Source organism: Ceratotherium simum, chromosome 5, assembly GCF_057802395.1.
Source record: "Ceratotherium simum simum isolate JZ-2026a chromosome 5, ASM5780239v1, whole genome shotgun sequence".
In the NCBI taxonomy this organism is placed as follows: domain Eukaryota; kingdom Metazoa; phylum Chordata; class Mammalia; order Perissodactyla; family Rhinocerotidae; genus Ceratotherium; species Ceratotherium simum.
Genome location: NC_141904.1, coordinates 58,471,719 through 58,494,183, shown reverse-complemented (window position 1 = coordinate 58,494,183; position 22,465 = coordinate 58,471,719). Strand labels below are relative to the sequence as shown.

At 47.0% G+C, this 22,465-nt stretch overlaps 1 protein-coding gene and 1 long non-coding RNA gene across 15 annotated transcripts in view; one reads left to right on the top strand and one right to left on the bottom strand.

Moving 5' to 3' along the window:
• The first annotated feature begins 34 nt into the window (after nucleotides 1–34).
• LOC147917058 (uncharacterized) lies at nucleotides 35–14,583 on the top strand. The gene is made up of 4 exons (XR_015552236.1): nucleotides 35–396; nucleotides 3,610–3,732; nucleotides 4,048–4,289; nucleotides 11,866–14,583. It is a non-coding gene; the product is annotated as an uncharacterized LOC147917058 (long non-coding RNA).
• ABHD6 (abhydrolase domain containing 6, acylglycerol lipase) overlaps nucleotides 8,966–22,465 on the bottom strand; it is a 46,685-nt gene continuing 33,185 nt past the window's right edge. For all 14 annotated transcript variants that reach the window (XM_087431228.1, XM_087431238.1, XM_014793282.2 and 11 more), the window contains 4 exons: nucleotides 20,734–20,891; nucleotides 17,464–17,518; nucleotides 17,150–17,250; nucleotides 8,966–10,082 (listed from right to left, as the gene is read on the bottom strand). In XM_087431228.1, the coding sequence (XP_087287354.1) occupies nucleotides 9,906–10,082; nucleotides 17,150–17,250; nucleotides 17,464–17,518; nucleotides 20,734–20,891 (491 nt within the window). In that variant the 3' untranslated portion in view covers nucleotides 8,966–9,905. The remainder of the gene's footprint in view (nucleotides 10,083–17,149; nucleotides 17,251–17,463; nucleotides 17,519–20,733; nucleotides 20,892–22,465) is intronic.

Sequence of the window (22,465 nt, the reverse complement as noted above, 5' to 3'; positions counted from 1 at the left end):
CCCGAGAAACTCCGGGGTTGTTTACGTTTGGCTCGTGTCTGCCCGCCGCCCACCCCCGGATGTGTGACGTCTAGGCACGGATGTGACGTCACCGCGCAGAGTTCTAAGGACCCAGGCGTCACTCCGGATCAGGAGCTGGGACCGCCAGGCTCAGTGCCCTCTGGTGCCCGCTCCGGAGACAGCCGTGTGTAGGGATGTATGCATGGGGTCAAGGGCTCCGCGCATGTGTATTTGGCCCGGGTTCGCTTCATAGTCATGCATTTACCCATGCATTTATTCATTTAACAACTTTGTATCTAACATCTCTTCTGCTGAGCGTCTCGTAGGTCAAGCACTCCCCAAGGACAGTGGTCCTGTCTCCACATGTAAGCCCAGTTTCATCTGTGCATTTATTCAGTAAGTACTTGGTGAACGCCTATTATAAATGCTAGATACTGGGAACTCAGTGGAGAACAGGATACGGTCCCTGCGCTCGTGAAACATAGTGTTTGTATTTAATAACAATAATAATAGCAGCTAATATTTATCAAGTACTTTGTGCCAGGCGCTATGAAAACAACTTTACATATGTTATCTCTTGGAACTCGGGCACGATCCTAAGGTAGCTATTATTATGATCATCTGTTTTACAGAGGTGGAAACTGAGGCGCAAGAGGCTAAGTTACTCACCTAAGATCACAGTTATTAAGTGGTGGAGCAGGCCGTCTGACTCTAGATGGTGCTCTCCACACTGCGCCACACTACCACCAATTGTGTGGTATGAGTCGGGGCGGGGGGTGGGTATGGGAGAAGGGCTGGGGCTGCCAAAACTCGACTGTAAACCCCCTTGTCTTGGAGTGTAAGCCCGGTGAGGACTGGGCCTTGTCTGTTGGCTCACCGCTGTATTCCAGTGCCTGGCACTCGACACATTTTTACTGAATGCAGTAGTTCATAAATGGGTGTGCTGATTCTGCCTGGGCTGGGGGCAAAGGGTTACCCTGCACAGCCAAGCCTGAGCCTGAGTCAGCTGGGACCTTCTCTCTCATTTCTTATCTCAAAATCCCACTATCTGCTATTTCCTGAAGCTTCAATCCTTGGCTGTAGCCATGTTCTGTAGTCCTGAGGCTTCTGCTTCCCTTCCTTCTCCCCTCAGAGGAGACAGGGCTTGTTCCAGATGGGGGGAGAGGTAGAGGAAGTCAACATAGACCCACGGACAGTGACATTTCTCGAAAGAGTTTGGATTTCAGAAGCTGCCACAACTCGCTTCAAATCCATCCTTTGCCACTTATTCCGCTTCCTCATCCGTCCGTCACACGGAGTGATTAGTCGCATCTGTCTCAGAGTTGTGAGGAAAAAATAGTTGGTGTGAAATATCTGGGACCCAGATAATGCTCTGTAATAGGAGAGAGTCCCCTAAACCAGCCACCTGGCAAACCCATCCTGCCGGGCTGCAGCCCGGAAAGACCAGAGCAGCTCATGTATTTTGGACTTAAAAGAGCTTGAATTAATTTTCGCTGTCCTGCACCAGATCCTGAAATTGAAGTGGCTTCCAAGCTGCTTGAATTCTCTCTGCTGTCTTGTTAATTCAGAGTTTAGGATAAGAGAGATACCTTTGAATGGTAAAGACAATAGTTGGTTGACTTTTGTTTTTCAATTAAATTTTATTTACTTTTTGAGTAGATACTGTAGGCATGTGGCATACATTTCAAATGGTCTGAAGGGATAAGCAATGAAAAGTAAGTTTCTCTCCCACCCCTTACCCAGACAGCCTCTCTCTCCCCAGGGGCAACCACTGGCATGAGTTTAAGTCATATTTAAACTTAGTTTCCCAGAGATACGGTAGGGGGGCCTTCCCCTTTTAACAGTATGTCTTAACATCACTCCAAATCAAAGCACACAAGGCTGCCTCAGTCTCTATATAAATTGCCCAGCGTTGCATTGGGTGGAGTCAGTTGGCTCATTCAGGGCCATTCAGGACACTCTCTGTGTCTGTCTCTGACATTTCAGAGCAGAGTTGTTGGGGCAGATCTTCGAGTATTTAATGTTCCTGCAAGCTATGGCAGCCAAGAAAGAGTTGAGTCCACACTTCCTCCGCCTCTGCTGTGTTCAGCTCCCCTCCCTGGCCTACCTTGCAAACTGGTACCAAATGGATTTTGCTAAAGTTGAGGAGCTTTCACAACTTTGAGAAGAAAAGGCAAGAGAGAGGCCCAAGTAAGATCATAGTCCCTTAGCATCCACAGCCACAACTCTCCATCAATCACATGGAAATTGTATCCGCTTGTGTCAGCAGATTGTGAAGATAGGACAAAGAAGGTGAAAATGATCAGAAGTGAAAAGCTACGAAACTGCAGCTGTTTCCATTCAGGGAGACCTGCCAAGTGCCGGATAGCTTGCTTGCATTATCCCATCTACTCTGCAATGTCACTATTATTATTGCCTTTCACAGATGAAGAAAACATATTCAGAGAAGTTAAGTCATCTGTCTAAGGTGGTGAGAGGCCCCAGAACCTAAAATGCAGTATTCCATCCCTGTTATGTGATGACAGGGCTGGGAGCTGCTCCTTTGAGGCAACCCTGAGCATTATCTCCAAACAGGAAGCTTTGAAAAGCAGGCCTGCTGTCTAGTCCCTAGAGCCGAGCCTGACACAGGGAGCCTCATGGAAGTGATTTATTGGGGGATGGCTCTCATGTGAAACATGTAAGGGAGGAGGGAAGCAGGATGGGGCAGGGGAAGAAGCTAAGCAAAGATGTGGGTTCAGCTCAAGTCTAGCCTCAGCCTGATCCCATAGGAAGTCCTGGAGCATAAATGATATCAGAAAGATTCCAGCCTTGGAGGTAAGGGGCCAAGTCTTACTACTCCCCCTCAGTCCGTCCTTGACTGCCAGCTGCAGGGTTGCCAGATTGAGCAAATAAAAATACAGGTTGCCCGGTTAAATTTGAATTTCAGATAAACCATGAATGGGATATCCTTATACTAAAAAAGTATTCACTGTTTATCTGAAATTAAATTTAGCTGGGCGTCCTGTATTTTATCTGGCAACCCTAGAAGGTGAGAGGAAGAGAATAGAGCATAACCTCCCAGGCAGCTGCTGTCATCTGAGGGCAGTTCTCTGGGGGAAGGGGCAGCTGTGAGCCCTCAGCAGCCAGCTCACAGCAGGTGAGGGTTGGGTGCAACAGTCAGTAGAGGAGACCTGGGAGGGATGGCAGCAGCATCCTCTACAGGAGGGACTGCCAGGGCAGCTCACCAGTCACTGGTAAAAAACAGAAGCTCCTGCCCAGACTGCCAAGTCCAAACCATCCCCATCAGCAGGTGAGCAGCAGGACGCCCTGCCCCAGCCCCCAGCCCCCTCCCTGGCTGTCCTCTGAGGGTGTTTTTGCTCTTTTAGAGAAATTCCCCTGCTTGTGTTGGGGCTGGAGCCGAAGCCAGGCTGTTTAACTTTGTCTCATCTAGCATTTCTGAGATATATTTAAATGATGGAGGAGACTTTCCTGAGAAACCTCTCCCCGAGAAAAGGGCTCCAGGACCCAAGAAAGGGAGAATTTGGGGAGGGGATAGCCACTCTGTAATTAAGCAGCCAGTTTCTGGAGGACCCTAAGATCCTTTCTTAAAATTCAGACATCCTCTTCCAGGGATTCAGAGGGGTCCTTACAAAGATGTCACCCCCCACAACACACACACTTTCTCTGGAGGACTCTGCATCCCCATTACAGGAATCTGTGGGTTCTGACCTACAAAAGCTCCAAGATATAGAGGTAAGTGAAAAGAGCAAGTGGAGGTGGGGGGGTGGGCAACAGTAATGTCCAGCATGGCTCTGTTTATGTAAAAAAGAAAACCCACAAACTGACTGCAGTGTCCTCTCTGTTTATACGTATGTATGTATGTATGTATAAGCCCCCATACGCACATACATACATAGAAGGGTTCCAAGTGCACTGATGGGGGAAGGGTGGGATTGTGCAGAACGTGTAGGAGATGCTTACATTTTTTTAGTATACGTTTTGTTTGATTTAGTTTAAAGTGACAGGGCATCATTTTTATAATACTAATAATTGTTAAATAAAAATCAGGACTTGCCCCTTATGGTCACAAGAGGGAGCTGTGGATCGCACCGTCTGCCTGCCTCTCCTACCTTAGAAGAATAGGCTCCTCCTCAAGATGCTGCTTCCCACTCCCACCCCCCACCCCCAAGGCAGGAGAGATGGAACTAGAAATGCTGGCTGGCCATCCCTTATCTGCAAGCCTGAAATCCAAGAAAAATCTGCAAACGAAATCTTTCCTCATCTGGCACCAATACTTAATCTGAACTGAGGTGAAGCTTTTTATGGCTTTTGTCCCATTTACTGTGGATATTCATACATTGCACAGCAGAAATATGAATGCATTTGATCATGTAAGGCAGCCCCAGACCCCATTAGAGGTGTTACATAATGTATGGTTTACACACCACGATACCTTTCTAAAATTGGAAAATTTCTGAATTGGGAATCACATCTAACTCTGTGCACTTTGATAAGGGAGTGTAGACCTATACTCACGTCAACAGTTGCACTTCAGTGACGCTTACCCACCCCTAGCCAGCTTTGACCTTGGGTAATTGGGATTGTAGTGCCACTTTCTGCCCCTAAGAATCCTTCCAACTCCTCCCATCCCCCGCTGGAGCTTAGCATCTTCCTAGGTGTGCCCTAAGGTTCCTGGTCATTGCCTTGAGGGTTTAGATACCAAAGATCCAGAAACCAATGAAGGAAAGGTTCTTCCCGGAGCCGAGGGGGAGAGGCTGTCCTCTTGCTGAAAGGAGCCATCAGGTGTCCTCTCCCTCTCCCTGACTAGGCTAATGATGGTCACACAACCCCCTCATTCTGTCACAGGCACAGGCAGCCCAGGCCCACATCCTGGTGATTTCCAGCCCAGCGAGCAGCAACACTGGGCCCCAGAGCCCCAGGGCAGCAGGGGTACCGGGACAGCAGCCCAGCACTGTATCCCTCTGGCTCTGACCTTGGTGGGTAATTGGAGGACATCTCCACTGCCCCATCTGTGACCACTCCCACTCCCTCCACAAAACCTTCTATTTTTTTGCTTCCTTTCAGGGAATGGAGGGGTTGTATGTGCATCATCCAATTTTGGGGTGGATGGGAGGGGGAGGGAGAAGAGGCTGATGAGAAAGCCCAGTCTGTATGTTAAAGGAGTGATGTTGGAAGAGTTAAAAGATGAAGGATCAGAAGAGCCAGGCTGCCCACTGTTAGGGGAGAGTGTGTCTGTGTGTGCCTGTGTGCGTGGGTGGCAAGAGACAGACAGATTGGATGTGAGACAGATAAAGTGATGAAACGGAGATGGGGCGAGGGAGGGGAGGAGGAGAGAGAGAGACTAAGAGTGTTAAAAAAAAATTGCTCCCAAACCTGGGCAAAGACTATTCCAGCAAACATTTCTGAAACAGACCTAATAAACTGCCACTTTTTTGTGTGTGTGTGAGGAAGATCAGCCCTGAGCTAATACCCATGCTAATCCTCCTCTTTTTGCTGAGGAAGACCAGCTCTGAGCTAACATCTATTGCCAATCCTCCTCGTTTTTTTTCCCCCAAAGCCCCAGTAGATAGTTGTATGTCATAGCTGCACATCCTTCTAGTTGCTGTATGTGAAATGCGGCCTCAGCATGGCCGGAGAAGTGGTGCGTCGGTGCGCACCCGGGATCTGAACCCGGGCCGCCAGTAGCAGAGCGCACGCACTTAACCGCTACGCCACGGGGCCGGCCCTGAACTGCCACTTTTAATAAAAGACTTCTTGGTCTAGTACAGGCAGTCCCCCAAAGCAGAAGGCTGGTACCTGTGGATGTTAAAAGCTGCATACATCATTTTAGAACAATGCTAATTAACCAACCCATGATTGTCCTGAGATCGATATCCAGGGCTTGGAAAGTAAATAAGAGGACCTAAATTCAGCATTTATATTTAATTAAAACCTACAATTTGTCTGAAGACAGTGGAAAAGCCCCTGGCTGGTAAGAAGTCCAAAGCGTTGACCCTCCCTTCAAAGGGTGCCTGAGCTGATCCCAAGCAGAGCCTCGCCTGCTTCTGGAGTGGCAGCTAGGAGCAGGGCCACATCTCTTGATGCTTCCCACGCCTGACCCTGAGGGGCGACAAGAAAGACAGAGGAGACTTCTCCTCTCCAGAAAACTGCTTTGGACAAAAACACTGATGATCATTTCCAGAGTATGGGGGAGGGAGGAGGCTATCAGCAAGGTGAATGAGCCCTCCAGGGAAGGCTTGACATCAGTCCTGGGTATTAAAGACACTGGAAGGACGAGTGCAGGCTGTTCCTTGAGGCAGCCTTAGCAGGATGATGGTGGAACCCAGGTGAGCTTGTTTCCTGCCTAGCAGGAGGCTGGGCAATGGGATGTCCTTAACTATTTGCTGAGTGAATGACTGGGTCACTTTCCAAGCAGAGGCCCGAGGTGTGGCCTCAGTGATCTGTGGCTGAAGCTGTCACACACTGGCCTGGTCCAGGTGGCCATCTGGCCAGGCTCCACTGGAAGTCGGGCCAGAGAACTCCTGCCTGAACCGTGAGAGCATTCTCTTTGCAAGTCACCTTCAATCATAAACCAAGAGGCTTCTCTCTACTTGTTATCTGTCTGACCTTGGGCAAGATACTTCACCTCTCCATGTCTCAGTTTCCTTGGCTGTAAAATTGGCACAGGTCATAGGTACTTCTTGGGGCTGTGTGAGAGCTTGATAGGGTGATACATGAAAAACATTTAGAATATGCCTGGCACATCGTCACAGGATTCAGTCCTCCAGCCTGGCCTGACATACATTATAATCTCAGCACTTTCTAGGAACTTCCTTTGGATAAAACAACAAGTAAGGTTCCCTGGGATGGGGAATACTCGTCCCCATGGGGCTCAAATGGGAGACAGACTTACACACACGGACAGCACCGTCAAGCTGATATGTTTCTTGCATCAGTCACTCCTGATGTCGCCTCCGCCCTGGACAAGAAGCCCAGACCGAGGGCAAATTGAGTCCTAACCACTGCCTGTCCCTCAGCCTCTTCAACCTGCCAGGAGGGTCCACCGTGAGCAGCCCTGAAGGCCCGACTCCAGGCAGTGAGATCAAGAGCCCACTTGTGATTCCTGGGGCTTTCCATTGTTATTTCAGAAGCTTCTGGCAGTCTTTCAGGCAGGGCTGTGATGAATGACCCCTTTCTTCTTTCCAAGACTGTCATTAAAGGCACACACCACAGGGCCTAGCTGGGTGTGGCTTGGGGGGCAGGCAGCTGGCAGGAACTAGCAAGCTCTTCATAATCACAAAGGCAGGAAGCGGGGTGCCAAAGGGAGCCGTGCTTTACTGCTTTCGAGTCTTCCTAGCACGGTGAGACGAGAACTGCAGGCCCAAGGGAGAACCATGAAAACCCACTTGATAGGTCTGTCAAAAATGACTCGGGGCCGGCCCCGTGGCTTAGCGGTTAACTGCGCACACTCCGCTACTGGCGGTCCGGGTTCAGATCCCAGGCGCGCACCGACGCACTGCCGACGCACTGCTTCTCCGGCCATGCTGAGGCCGTGTGCCACATACACAACTAGAAGGATGTGCAGCTATGACATACAACTATCTGCTGGGGCTCTGGGGGAATAGAAAAAAAAAAAAAAAAGACTCTTTCGTATGATCTGCCCGTGACTCCCAGTCGATGTTTTTGGGTGACAGCAGAGGAGTGGGAGCTGACTCCTCTGTAGACCCTGCCACTGTCCTTCCAGCACACGCCCCTGCCTGGGTGACCCCACTGTGGGTGCCCTGCAGCGGCTCCTCTGGATGTGATCCTGAGCTGCTGGTCAACCCAGGGCATAACATTTCCTGCACCTAGTAGGGTTTCTGATCTGAGGCACTTATCCCAGGCCTGGGACTTCTTCAGTGACTCTGGAAACCATCTCTCATCACCCAAACCCACCAAGACTGACTCCCTCTCCCAGAACCTCACTAAGCTCGGAATTCTTGGTGAATATGGGAGATTAGAACAAGCAGCATGTCTAATATCTACTTTCTTTTCTATTTCATTGATTTTTGCTCTCATCTGTATTATTTCCTTCTATTTTTTCTAGGTTTGATTTATTATTTCTTTCCAACTTCTTTTTTTTTTTTAAGCAGTTTTTTTTGTGTGTGTGTGAGGAAGATCAGCCCTAAGCCAACATCCATGCTAATCCTCCTCTTTTTGCTGAGGAAGACCGGCTCTGAGCTAACATCTTCCTCCTTTTTCCCCCCAAAGCCCCAGTAGATAGTTGTAGGTCATAGTTGTATATCCTTCTAGTTGCTGTATGTGGGACGCAGCCTCAGCATGGCCGGAGAAGTGGTGCGTCGGTGCGCGCCCGGGATCCGAACCTGGGCCGCCCGTAGTGGAGTGCACGTACTTAACCGCTAAGCCACGGAGCCGGCCCCTCTTTCTAACTTCTTAATGTGGAAGCTTAAATTATTGATTGTCAGCCTTTCTTTTTTTCTAATGTATGCACTGAGGCCTATAAAATGCCCTCTGAGCACTGCTTTAGCTGCATCCCACATGTGATACATCACATTTTCCTATCTTCTTGTTTTTAAGATCTATGCTCCACTCTTCTCTGATAAATTAAAATATTCAGACCAACTCCCAGATTCCAATTTAAACTGTAAAATTCATCTCACTTTATTTCCAGAACTACTTGGCTGCAGACTCTCTGTAAAAAGATTTGAAAGAGTGAAGGTCCTGGGAAGTTTAGAGTTCCTAAATGCAACAGAAGAGAGTCAAAAGGAACAGTCTGATGACTCTTGCCTTTTGTTTCTGATATACCATTTCAACTGAATAAAAATTGCAAACATGATTTCTTAAAATGAAACAAATAACCCACCCAAGCAAGGTCTTCCAATGCCTGTAGAATAAGTCCTAATTTAAAAAGCGCTTTTTAAAGTTAACAGAGAATCTGCCAACATTGCATTTAATTAGGAGCTTAGAAATAGAAACCATCTGCATGTTGCTGATGTAGACTTATTAAATTTATTTCATGTCATTGTGATCACTTTTACACCTGTTTAGACTTATTTTCAATCACATTATTGTTCACAGAATTCACAGAATTCATTAACAAACATTACATCCAAGGGTTTTCAGTAGCACAGCAAGATAGAAAAGAGGCCCCCGAGGTGCTTGTGTGTGGACCCCGAGTGACTGTTTAGATAGATGTCTGGAACATTATTGCTTCATTAGTCCTACTTTAAAAAATAATAAATTATTCCCAGAAAACCCATCCTGCCAGGTGTTCATCATACTGCGACTGTGCTGGGTTCACTCATGACATACCTGACACGTGGGGCCCATCAAACCCCCCACCTGTGTTCTCCGCTGCTCCAGCAGCTACGAGGGCTGGCAGAAGCACAACACCACCCTTCCTCACATGTAGCTATTTCGCACAGCTTGTCATTCTCCTCCCTGGTCTTGCAGCTGATACTGCATTCACATATGGGCTTCTATGTAAAACTTAAATTAGACATAAACAAGAAGGGCTCAGCGAATGGGGACTAATGCTCCTAAAACAGCCACTGACCATGCAGGGGAGAACGTCTGAAGCAACAGAAACACCTCGAGTCTCCATCTGTGAGGAATGTTTTAAAGAGAATGGCCTTGGTGACTATGGTCCAAGGTGGCCACTTTGTGACATGAACTTGAAGACTTCTCGGTAGATTTCATGGCTGAGTTTTCTTATTTTGTTCCATATGAGTTTCCATTTTGTGAAAAACATCTTGGAGATTTCCTTGTGGCCCCCGAAGCTCTGTGCATCTGTTGAGACCGGGGACAGGGGACTGGCTTCCTCAGGGACGCTGGCTTGGGGCAGGATCCCTGAGAAGTGGTGGCCGCGTCAGATTTTGCAGATGGGAGCGGATGCTGTGTGCTGAGTGCCGGCTGCAGTCGGGGCCTCAGTCTAGCTTCTTGTCGTTGTCTGTGTTGTGCAGAGAAGCTAAAAAGTCGACGATGAGCTTGGCTGTCTTCCTGGGTCTCTCCATCACCACTGAGTGCCCACAGTTTTCCAGAAGTTCCACCTGGCAGTTGGCGATTGACTTGGCCAACATGTCTGCCCCGGACACATCGAGAACCTGCGGGACAAGACAGGAAACTAGATGGGAAAGATTCAGACACCTGTGTGTGCTCAAGGGCCAGAACTCCCGCCCAGGCCTGGCAGGGGTGATTTTTAAGACCAAGCCACTTCAGTGCTGGGGCTTGTGGCTCTCTGATGGAAGTGACCACACGCTCATGTTTTATTCTGCAACTCAGTGCCAGGAGTTGTGCTGCTGCCAGCATTACTGAGATGCAAACACACAGTCCCTGCCCATGAGGAGGTTCTGGTCTGGTAGGGAAGCCAGACAGGTCAGCAGACAAATGCAGTGCGATGTGATGAGGCCTCTGATGGGGGAGGATCCTGGGCGCTAAGGGAGCACAGGGGAGAACAATTCATGGAAGAGGGTGGGAGGTCATGGCAAGTGCAGGGGACAGCCATTAGCTCGATGCTGAGACACAGTGCACAGAGTGGGGAAGGCATGGTGGAGAGTGGGGTGAGGAGGAGGGAACCGCCCTTCCAGCCACGTTGGGGCATCGGGCCTCAATCCAAGGGCAGTGGGGAGCCGCGGGGCTGTGTTAAGGACGGTGATATGATCAGGCTGGGCCAAGAGAATGCACCCTACAGCTAGACTAGGGAGGCCAAGCTGTGGGAAGGGCACACAGGGAAAATGCAAGAGGTGAACACTGGGCTATCTCGGTGGCACAAGTGGTTAAGTGCGTGCACTCCGCTGCGGTGGCCCCGGGGTTTGCTGGTTCGGATCCCGGGGGCGCACCAACGTGCTGCTTGTGGAACCATGCTGGGGCGGTGTCCCATATAAAGTAGAGGAAGATGAGCACGGATGTTAGCCCAGGGCCAGTCTTCCTCAGAAAAGAAAAAAAAAAAAAGAGGAGGATTGGCATCAGATGTTAGCTCAGGGCTGATCTTCCTCACCAAAAAAAAAAAAAAAAAAGAGGTGAACACTAATTATCGCAAGCTGGGGAGAAGTATCTCTTTGAAGGCCTTTTGGGGTCCCCAGACCTGTGTGACCCAAGGCCCAGAATTTGTAAATAACAAGGCATGCTTATCCATCATGAAAGCCACTTTTCCAGGGCTGACACTTTTCAAACAACTCATTTAATTTCATTTTTGTCTGGGTTACACGTTGCTATTATGCCAACTCAACGCACTTTTTCTCCCCACCTTCCCCTGGCGTTGGATTTGCATTCACTCCGCTTCTCTTAATGGCTTTCACCTTTAACTCATCCCAGACAAGAGGGCCCTCCTTTCATCCTTAACAGCAAAAGCAAAACCCCAACAAACTCGAGCACCGTCTGTTTCTGAGCTTTAGTCTCATCAACCCAGATCATGAAAATCAAGATTTTCCACCCACCCGGCAGTGGGGCGAGCAGAAGGCAGAGCACCCCTGGGCCAGGAAAGGGAATAGCTAATGGGAAGCTCAGTGGGAGGGGGGCACCCCAGAAGGAATGGTACACCTCTGCCTGTCACACTCACAGCTAAGGCCGCCCAGCTACTGTGGAAAAATCCCCAGAGGAAATGCAGGTGGAGTCACCAGATCAAAGCATGAAAAAGTAGAAATTCCCAACTGAGTGTGGATCCTGCAGAGAGATCAGAGACCACAACTCACAGCAAAAATACCCGCAGGCGCTTCTGGCTTTGACACTGTTATGTTGGTCACATCCAGCATTCCCCAGGGTCACCCAGGGGTATGTGAAACAGCTGGATGGGCCCTCACAAGACATGCACACCTGTGGGAACCACATCGGCTATTTCTAGGGCAGCACATCCATATAAATAATCAGTTTTCCTCTCTTCTGTTTCAGGCCAGGACTAGGGTGAAGGAAGTGAGGCACTGGCCCCAGGCACAAAACTTAAGTGGGTGCCCAAAAACTCAGCAATCAAGAGGAATACTATTTTAATGCAGTATTTTAAAAAATAAACATTCATGCAAAAAGATCCACGACGAACAAAATATCACAATTACCGACAGGATCTGACCCCGCACTTACACGACACAGCTCACCTAGTCCCAGCTCTGCCGTGCAGCACAGTGGTGAGTAGCTGATGAGCTGCTTGAGGGCAGGGATCCTGTCTGCCTTGGTCCCTACTGTGTCCCCAGAGCCTAACGCAGTGTCAGGCACATACTCGGTGCTCAGTATAATCTGTGAGCTGACGTAAATGGGCAGGCAGGCAGTTGGTTCTTCCCTTTGCTAGTTTGTTCCCTCACTTTCTTGCTTGCTCCCTCACTCACTGTGTACTCTGGGTCTCCTGCATATCAGGCACTGTGCTGGCAGGGAGAGGGGACACAAAGAGTAATAGACCTTGTATATCTCCACAACGCCCTCTTACTCTGGTGGACTGCACATAGAGAAGAAATACTTGAACTGATGTGCAGCAATCCTCTCAGGAAGGGCTGCCAGGTTCAGTTGTGCAAGCTGTATACTGCCCAAATCCAGGGGTATCATTCACATTGATGACAGTGTGCATGGCTCTGCCTGCAGTTGTGCAGTACAGTGGCCAGCCTACAGGGGTCCAAAGAAGAGGGAGGCTGAATTCAGCCTGGTAGGGGCGGGTGTGTGACAGCAAATGTTGATGACACAGCAGGAGAAGAGCCAGACAGCTTGGGAAGCAAAAGGCCATGAAATAAAGGGGCCCCTGAAGCCTTTGCTATTTGGATTCTGCCCTGGGGACGGTCCATAAAACACACAGTATCTAATCGTATTTACAGCAGGCCCATGGAATGTTAGGCTCTTTTTCCAGAATAAAATGGACTTCAGAAACCTGGAGGAAATCTGGACCATGGGCAGAGGCCAGCTATCAGAGGCAAAGGACATGAGTAATGAATAATTTATTTTTTGATAACTGGAGAAAGATCACCTTCATATACATGATCTCACTTGAGCCTCACCATCACCCTAGTTGTAGAAGAGAAACTGTGATTTGGAGCAGCTGAGTGACTTGCTCAAGGTCACAGGCTGCCAAAGGGCAAAGGCAGGGCTGGAACCCAGACTTTCAGAGCTGAAGCCCAGTGATCTGGCTTCTGCACTGTCTCCGCAGGGAGATGGGTTCTCGCCTCTCCGTTGGTCCCTAAGAGCCCCAAATCACCTCTGGAATTTTAGAATGAAGAAAGGCCTTCTTTGTTCTGACTCTGATTTCTGACTGAATGACGCCCTGCTGGCCTAGCCTGGGTCCTGCTTCTCCATTCCGGCCCAGACAAAGCTTCTTTCAGTCCCTCGGCGGCTACAGAAGGGAGCACGTGAGCCCCCTCCTCTCCACACCCACATCCCTGCACTGTGCAGCCACACCTGCCTCACTGAGATAGCTGTGTGCTGACTCCATCATCGCTCCCTCCCCCCATGCCACCAGGGGCACAGCCTTGGCTTTTCCCCGCCAGTCTCTTCTCCTGGGCCATCCCGCAGTTGTGAGCCTTTGTGGCTGCAGCCTGACTTCCCACCTGTGCTTTCATCAGCAGATACAAGTGGGATGTGCAGCAGACCCAGGCAGGGCTCACAATGGCGACATTCACCTTGGGGTCCTAAGAGGAACTGTCTCAACAAGGAAAGCTTTTGTCTAATTTCCTGTTTTCACAATGTTCAATAGCAGAAGACTCCTGGATACCCTTTAAGAGACACTGTAGGGCCCGCCCCGTGGTGTAGTGGTTAAGTGCGTGCGCTCCACTGCTGGCGGCCCGGGTTCGGATCCCAGGCGAGCACTGACGCACTGCTTGTTAGGCCATGCTGTGGCTGCGTCCCATATAAAGTGGAGGAAGATCGGCACAGATGTCAGCCGAAGGCCAGTCTTCCTCAGCAAAAAGAGGAGGATTGGCATGGATGTTAGCTCAGGGCTGATCTTCCTCACCAAAAAAAAAAAAAGAGAGAGAGAGACACTGTAATTCTGTCTGCCTGTGGGCTTTATAAAGGCTCCATTTCTCACTGCCTCCTCTTGCTTTAAACTTTAGAAGAACTTGCAGTAAGATATGATTTCTAAAGAACATCTGCAAAAAAGGAGCTTCTGGGGTATAAATCAGTATCTCTTTGGATGGTCTGTTATGGCTTGTGTCCCCCTGAAATCCATATGTTGTAGTCCTAATGCTCAGTACCTCAAAATGTGACTTATTTGGAAATAGGGTCATTACAGATGTAATTAGTTAAGATGAGGTCACCTGGAGCAGGGTGGGCACCTAACCCAATATACCTGGCATCCTTACAAACAGGGAAATTTAAACACAGAGACACACAGGCACAGGGAGAACGCCATGTGACGATGAAGGAGAGATCAGGGCAATGCATCTACAAGACAAGGAACAGCAAAGATTGCCAGGACACCACCAGAAGCTGGGAAGAGGCATGGAACATCTCTCCGTCAAGGCTTCCAGGAGGAAGCAACCTGCTGACAACTTGATCTCGAACTTCTAGCCTCCAGAACTGTAAGACAATCCATTTCTGTTGTTTAAGCCACCCAGTTTGTGGAACTTTGTTACAGCTGCCCTAGCAAACTAATACAGAGCTATCTGACAAAACCTATTAAAATTTAAAAATGCACATGCCCTTTGACCCAGTGACTGCACATCTAAGAATTTACCCTTCAGGTATGCTCTCACACTCCACAAACACAGATGTATACTGATGTTCACTGAGGTCTTGTTTAAGAGCAAAAAACTGGAAACGACCTAAATGGCCAACAGTAGGGCACTAATAAAATACATTGTGGCAGAGCCATATAATGGAGTACTAGGCAGCTGTGAAAAAGAATAACGTAAGATATCATTTGGGGCAAGAATCATTCACAGATGGTAGCTCTAGGGGGGAATGTTTGATGAGGAGCAGGATAGCTCAAAGTGTCTCCCCACAGACTGCTTATTAGTTGCAAGGGGTGAAATAGTAACTCTATAATGAAGAAATCAGACAACACTGTGACCAGGCAATCAACTTTAACATCATCAATGACGGGCAGAAGGACATCATGCATCTGAGGATGTGATAACATGTCGCTCATGAGATATTCTGGCCAGGGATATATAACCTGAATTTAATCATGAGGAAACAGCAGACAAACTCAAACTGAGGAACATTTCCTAAAATAACTGGCCTATACTCTTCAAATACCTCAATGTCATTAAGACAAAGGCAGACTGAGGGATCGTTTCACATTAAAGGAGACTAAAGAGACATGACATGTAGTATGTGATCATGGATTAGGTCCTGGTTCAGGGCAGGAGGAGGAGGAGGAGGATTCTGTGTCGGACGTTATCGAAACAACTGATGAATTTGGAATATGGACTGTAGATTAGATGAAAGCATCACATCAATGTTAAACTTCCTGAATGGATAATGTACTGTGGTTGTGTGAGAAAATATTCGTGTTCACAGTAAATCTGTCCTGAAGTATTGGAGGTAAAGTGGCATAATGTAAGCGACCTACTCCAAATGGTCCAAAAATATATATTTCTAGATAGATAAATGAGAATGATAAAGCCACTGTGGCAAATATTAAAAAAATTGGTAATAAATAAAATGTGGTACATACATACCATGGAATGATAGCAATACAGAGGAAGAAACTATTGATATATACAACAACATGAATGAACCTCAGAAACATTATGATCAAGTGAAAGAAGCCAGATGTAAAAGACTACATGTTACATAATACCATTTATATGAAATTTCTAAAAAAGACAAAACTATAGAAACAGAAAATAGATCATTGGTTTCAAGGGGCTGGGGAGATTTCAAGTGGAGATTAACTGCACATGGGCAGGAGGGAACTTCTGGGAGTGACAGAAATGTTCTACAACTGGTTTGTGCTGGGATGGACAACTAGGTGAATTTTATGGCATGTAAATTATACCTCAGCCAGCCCTGGTCCTCTAGCGATTAACATTCGGCGCTCTCACCACCACGGCCCAGGTTCATTTACCAGTCAGGGAACCCCACCACCCATCTGTCAGCTGTCATACTGTGGCAGCTGTATGTTGCTGTGATGCTGAAAGCTATGCCACCAGTATTTCAAATACCAGCAGGGTCACCCATGATGGACAGGTTTCAGCAGAGATTCCAGACTAAGACAGACTAGTAAGAAGGACCTGGCCACCCACTTCTGAAAAAATTGGCCATGAAAACCCTATGAATAGCAGCGGAGCATTGTCTGATACAGCGCCGGAAGGTGAGAGGATGGCACAAAAAGACGGTGCAGGGTTCCACTGTGCTGTACACGGGAGTCACAGATGACTCGATGGCACTAACAACAAAAATTATACCTCAAGAAAGCAGTTAAAAATTGATGAATTTAGGTAAAACACACACAGGAGTACTCTGTACTAGTCTTACAACTTTTCTGTAAATTTGAAATTATTTCAAAGTAAAATATTAAAAAAAAATAGAATGAGTACATCTGTATGGGTTGATATGAAATGATTTCCAAGATAGATATTTCTTATATATAAGAAGTAAGTTGCAAAACAGTGTACACAGCATGTTTGAAAAACTTACAGATAAAACTTATCTATGCATGGAATAGGAGTAGGCAGACAATGGCCCGCTGCCTGTCTTTGTGAGTAAAGGGTCACTGGAACTCTGCCATGCAACTTGTTTGCATATTGTCTACGGCCACTTTTGCACCACAACAGCAGAGTGGAGTCGCTGTGACAGAGACTGTATGCTCTGCAAAGTCGAAAATAGTCACTACCTTGCCCTTTATAGAAAACATTTGCCAACCCCTGCCTCAGAAAATTGAAGAAATATACACAAGACAGTAAGGGTTGCCTCAAGGAAATGGGAACTGAGATCTGGGATGTAAAAGAGACCAAGTTTTCATTATAAACCTTTTTGTACTCTTTGAAGTTCTTTGTACCATGTGACTATATGGCCTTGATAAAAAATAATCTGTAAAAATGATTTAAAATTGCATTTCATTTTAAAAGACCAATGTCGTTGCTCTCAGCTCACAGAAGGACGCTCCCCGTAAACACTGGCACGTGACTCAGGTGTGTTCCACCTCTTCCTGATATCAGAAACCAGCCCCCAGGCTCACTTTATAAATGACCACTAGCTTTCCCTCAGAGGCCGGTGTAACTGGCCCAGGAGGCCCCAGGGACACGCTACATACCTGGTCTTGCTTCCCCCAGATGATCTGCGTGGGGACCTTGATCTTGTCCATGTTCTGATGGAGGGAGTATCTCGACTTCTCATTGACGATTTCCAAAAACACTTTTCAGAAAAGGAAAACAAAGTAAGGGTACATTGGGCTGTGCCTCTGGGCACTACCATAGAGTATAGGGACAGTCATCGATTCCAGGCCACGACATTCTCTCTTTGGGGTCCCAGAAAACTATCAAAGTCTCAGAAATGTGAAAAATAAAAGCCAGCCACCCACAAAGCTTAGCTTGTCACAAGCTCCAAGCTTCAAGTAGGGCTACTTACACTTTCGGTAGAAATTGTTATGAGGGATGCGGACGTCGACAAGGCCTTGCAGAATCTGAGGATAAATAACCCAAAGTTAGAAGGCAAGTGAAGATTCGTTTCTTCAGGCCTCTCGTGGCTGTGGGACAGTGAAGGAAGTCAAGTCCAGCAATTTATGGCAGGGTCAAGGTTTTTAGGGCCTGGTCCTCCAAATTCCCGTGATGTAGTATGCAATGTAATTGGGAGTTAGGTTCATTAGCGGCTTTTTCTTTTTAATTAGGAAGGAACTTGGGTAATACTGTGAAGCCAAAGGTCCCCTATGGCACGTAAAACACACCTGAGATGGCCTAAAAGCTGCTTCTTGAGAAATTCTCTGCTTAGCCTAAGACACAATCAGGATGAAAATAATATCAAGTAATTATTCACTAATATCCAAATGCAAAACAAGTTCTAGTAAAAAAAAAAATTAAACCATTGGGGATGAAGGGCCTCTTAAACGATGAAGAAGTAAACTATTGAGAAAATTCTGGGAAGGATTCCACAGTCTTTGTTTATTATTTGACACTGTCTTTAGCTTCCCTGCTGAGGGCTGGTGAAGGCTGCAGCAAATGTGAACAGGCCTGATCTCCTGGACCTGGGATATTGACCCAGAGAGGTGCTGTGGCCAGAAGGAACATGGCCCCCTCCTCCTCCTGCCTCAGGATTCTTGAGGTAGGGTACAGGGTTCACATTAGCAACTGTCACTCCTCTCATCTACCTGGGATGGTCTGAACATCTTAAAGGCACTCTCAGGAGTTCTGTGTACTGATTGAAGTGGGAAGATCCAGCCATAACTGCTTTGGACTAAACTAACCCTCTGGAGCATGACTAGAATTCTGATTATTCTGAAAGTGGAAGCCAAGAGGTGAGACCAATGGCAAAGTGTCCAACACATTGTGCTCAGCATCAGACATTTTCTTTGTCCTACTATCTATTATGCACCCACACATCTATCCATCTTGCATCCATCCATCCTCCACTTTGGCTCCACCCACCCATCCATCCTGCATCTCTGACTAAGATATGCATAGATCTATCCATACATCCACGTATTCTGCATCTACCCATCCATCCATCCTCCATCCCTGCTTCATGCAGACATCTATCCATTCACCCATCCATCCTGCATCTCTGCATCATATGCATACGTTTACCCATGTATCCATCTATCTTGCACCCATCAATCACCCTCCATCCCTGCAGTCTCCAGGCATCCTCCCATCCATCCAACCAAGCATTCAGCCATCCATCTGTCCTGCATCCCTAAATCATCTATGCACGCACATGCATCAATTCGTGCATCCATCTATCCTGCATCCACCCACACATCCATTCTCCTGCATTATCCAGGCATCCCCTGGATCACCCATTGATCCATCCAATCTATACGTAGGCCCTACTTCATGCAAGCATTGTGCTAAAGGCTGGGGATAGAACAGCCAGTTAAGACAAAGTCCCTGATCTTACAGAGCTTAGAGTGGAAGATGTAAACAAGCAAACCACCATGACACAACGTGACACAGTGGGCTGAGTGCTCGGGTGCTCCTTCTCTCCTAGGAGGGAAAGACTTTTGGAGCCGCCATTTATTTTCTCCCAGGGTTTTCATATCCCTGACACCTCAAAACACGGAATTTTCTAAAACACTGTTTGGCCACTCTGTTCTGGGAAGAGACCAGTGTCGGGAGAGGCAGCTTCACAACTAAAAAGAGGATTTCAGGGATAGAGCATACCACAGACTCAGATTCTGTGTGCTTCCTCAGAGACGGGCTGCACCTGTTAACTGAGTCATGTTCACAACTTCTGAATAGAGCCCATTCTTTCAATTCCTGAGAGGACCCCCCCACCCCCTCCCCCACCAGGCAGCATCCAGTGCCTAGAACAGAGGGAGGTAATTTGCTGTTATGAGGCCTCAGCCATGGTCTCTCCTCTCTGGGTTCTCCACATCTTTCCCTAGATGACCTCATTCACACCCGTGACCTGTAATCTCATCATGGGCGGATGGCTCTAACTGTACAGCTCCAGGCGAGACTCCCCTCAGCTCCACTTGCGTATCCAGCTGCCTACTTGACATCTGCACTTGGAGGCCTCACAGGCAACTTGAACTTAACACATCCAAAGTGGAGCTCTTAGCTCATCCCCCAAGCCTGCCCTCCCTCTCCTTCCTCTACTCAGAAAATGCTACTTTTATCCAACTCAAGTGCCAAAGGTCACCTGGGACTCCTCGCCCTCTCTCATCCCCCAGTTCCAATTTGCCAATAAGTCCTGTTCTCTCTTCCTCCCAAAGCTTCTCAGAACTCTTGTCTCCACTGCTGCCACTGTAGTCTACACCATCGTCTCCAAGCCACAACAGCACCCTAATGGGTTTCTCTGCTTCTGTTTGTGCTCCCCTACAATCCTTCAGTGGTTCTCCTATTGCACTTAGAAAAACTCCAAGCTCCTTCCTATAACCTGTAAGGTCCTACGTGATCTAGGCCAGTGGTTCTCGAAGTGGTTCTTGGAAGTCCATGAGGTCAAACTATTTGCATAAGAATGCTAAATGTTACTTGCCTTTTTCACCTTCATTCTCTCAGAAGCATACTGTTTTCAGAGCCTGCATAATGAGGGATGATGTCATCACTCTGATGGCCAATAAAATGAGTGCTTGTACATCCTTGTGTTTTAAATTTCTCTGAGTTTTAACTTCTAATATGGTAAATATCAATAGTTATAATCTCCATAAACAAAAGCTCTTTGGAGTTCTCAATAATTCTTAAGAGTGTAAAGGAGTCCTGAGATTAAAAAAACAAATGAGACTCTCCGATTTAGCCCCTGCCTGCCTTTCCAACCTCATCTCAACCCATTCTCTCCCTCACCCTCTAGGCTCCAGTCACCCTAACCTTACAGCATCATGAACTTGCCTATGTTTTTTCCACCTCTGCACATGCTGCTTCTTCCGAGAGGCTTATCAAAGCTTCCCCTGCCTGTTTTCAATCACTGCACCATCTTCATTTCCTCTATAAAACTTATTATAATTTGTAATTGTTTGTTTGTTGTTTGCCTCTCCCACTGGTCTGTGTCTGCCTAGGGATCTTCTCTGTCTTATTTATTCACCACTGTGCCCAAGCACAGTGCTTGTCACGTCATGGGCACAATGTGGATACTTGTTGAATGAATACGTAAATGAGTACAAGGAGGGAATGCATGAAGGACGTTGGCACCTGCCACCTGAGCGTTTGGCAGAGGGCAGGCATACTGCTGCTGAGACCACGTTACCTGCTGGGGCACCTTGAAGCGGACATAGGAGCAGAGCTGGAGCATTTCACTCATCTCTTCTGGGGTGGACGGGATCAAGGGAATCTTCTCTACAGCAGCCGACTCCTGCAGTTCTTTGAGCCGTTGTATAAATCGATTATCACTTGAGTACTGCAGGCCTGTGGGATTCAAACCAAAACAGCTTGGCAATACATTTATCTTCCTAACGAATCCCATTTTATATACAGAACATCCAATATCAGCCCAGAGCTAAGGTATTTTAGGGTTTTCACTAGTAGATTTCTTTTTAATTGGTACTGCCATGCTTGCTCCAAGTTAAAACAACACTCTGAGAAACACAGAAAAAAAATCCTTCAAGATATTTTAGAGACTGATTACTCAAACTGTGGTCCATGGACCAACAGCATTGGGAGCCCATATGAAATGCAAAATCTCAGTCCCTCCCTAAGTCTCTTGAATCAGAATCTGCATTTTAACAAGTTGCCAGGGGATTCATAGGTATGATAGAGTTTAAGAAGCATTAGTTTAGAAGACAACTCACTTGCCTGAGCCCCTTTCACATCTGTATCATTAAGAGGAGATCTGAGGAAACACCCAATAGAAAGAAAACACAGGACTGGAGTGACTGATTACTCCTTCCCTTGGCCTGGACCCACTTGGTAATCTCTTATTTGGGTTGATACACAAAACACAGTGAGAGTGAGTCCCCTTCTGAGCTGTCCCCCACGTTGGGGCACTAGCTGCCCTCCACACAGTCCCTCCTCCTCCAGGAGAGCATTAGATGATCGCTGAGACCAAATAGCTTTGAGATTGACCATTATTTTCCATCACCCTGGAGCACGACACCAGAGAGCTCACACAAGCAGATGCATACAGGAGGGCAAAACTAACTTTCACTTCCAACACTGAGCAAACTTCTAGGTGTTTAACTTAGCTGAAGAGCTAGATTTTAGAAAGAAAGGCAATGGCATCAATACTATGCTGCAGAAATCCACACTTCGTAAATCTCCCATATTCAGCAACTCCTTTAAATCTAACATGGGTATTGTGTGTGGTTTTCACCATGCCATGGGGCAGATTATATGATCTATTTCCTTTCACTTTAAAAACAATCCTAGGCTAAATGTCATGTGGTATCCTGGATTGGATTCTGGAACAGAAAAAGGACATTAGTGGAAAAACTAATGAAATGCAAATAAAACCTGGAGTTTAGTTAACAGTAATGTACCAGTGTTGGTTTCTTAGTTGTGACAAATTTACTCAGGTGACATGAGCTGCTAACAATGGGAGAAATTGGGTGAAGGGTTTATGGGACTCCCTGTACTGTCTTTGCAACATTTCATTAAATTTACAATTATTTCAAAGTAAAAAAAGTTTATTAAAAAAAAACTAGGTAAGATATAATCCTGAATTTGTTTCTATTTTTTCATTTTCACATACGAACAGACAATTTTAAGTTTCCAATTGTAACTAAGGTGTAAAAACTCTTCTTTGAAAAATGAACATACACTGGAAAAAGCCAATTAGATCTGACCTTCCCTAAGGGATTTAAAATCTAATAACCTTCCATAGGGGCCGTTCCTTCAGTTCTCAAACTTTATTATTAAAAGACCAAATGATTTCAGACACGGTGCCTGGGAAAAGTGGAAGGGAAAACCCTTTGGGAGCTTGCCTTCAATTTCAATGCCCTTAAGAGACCTGAAAACTATTAACTTTCAGAGTGACAGAAAGA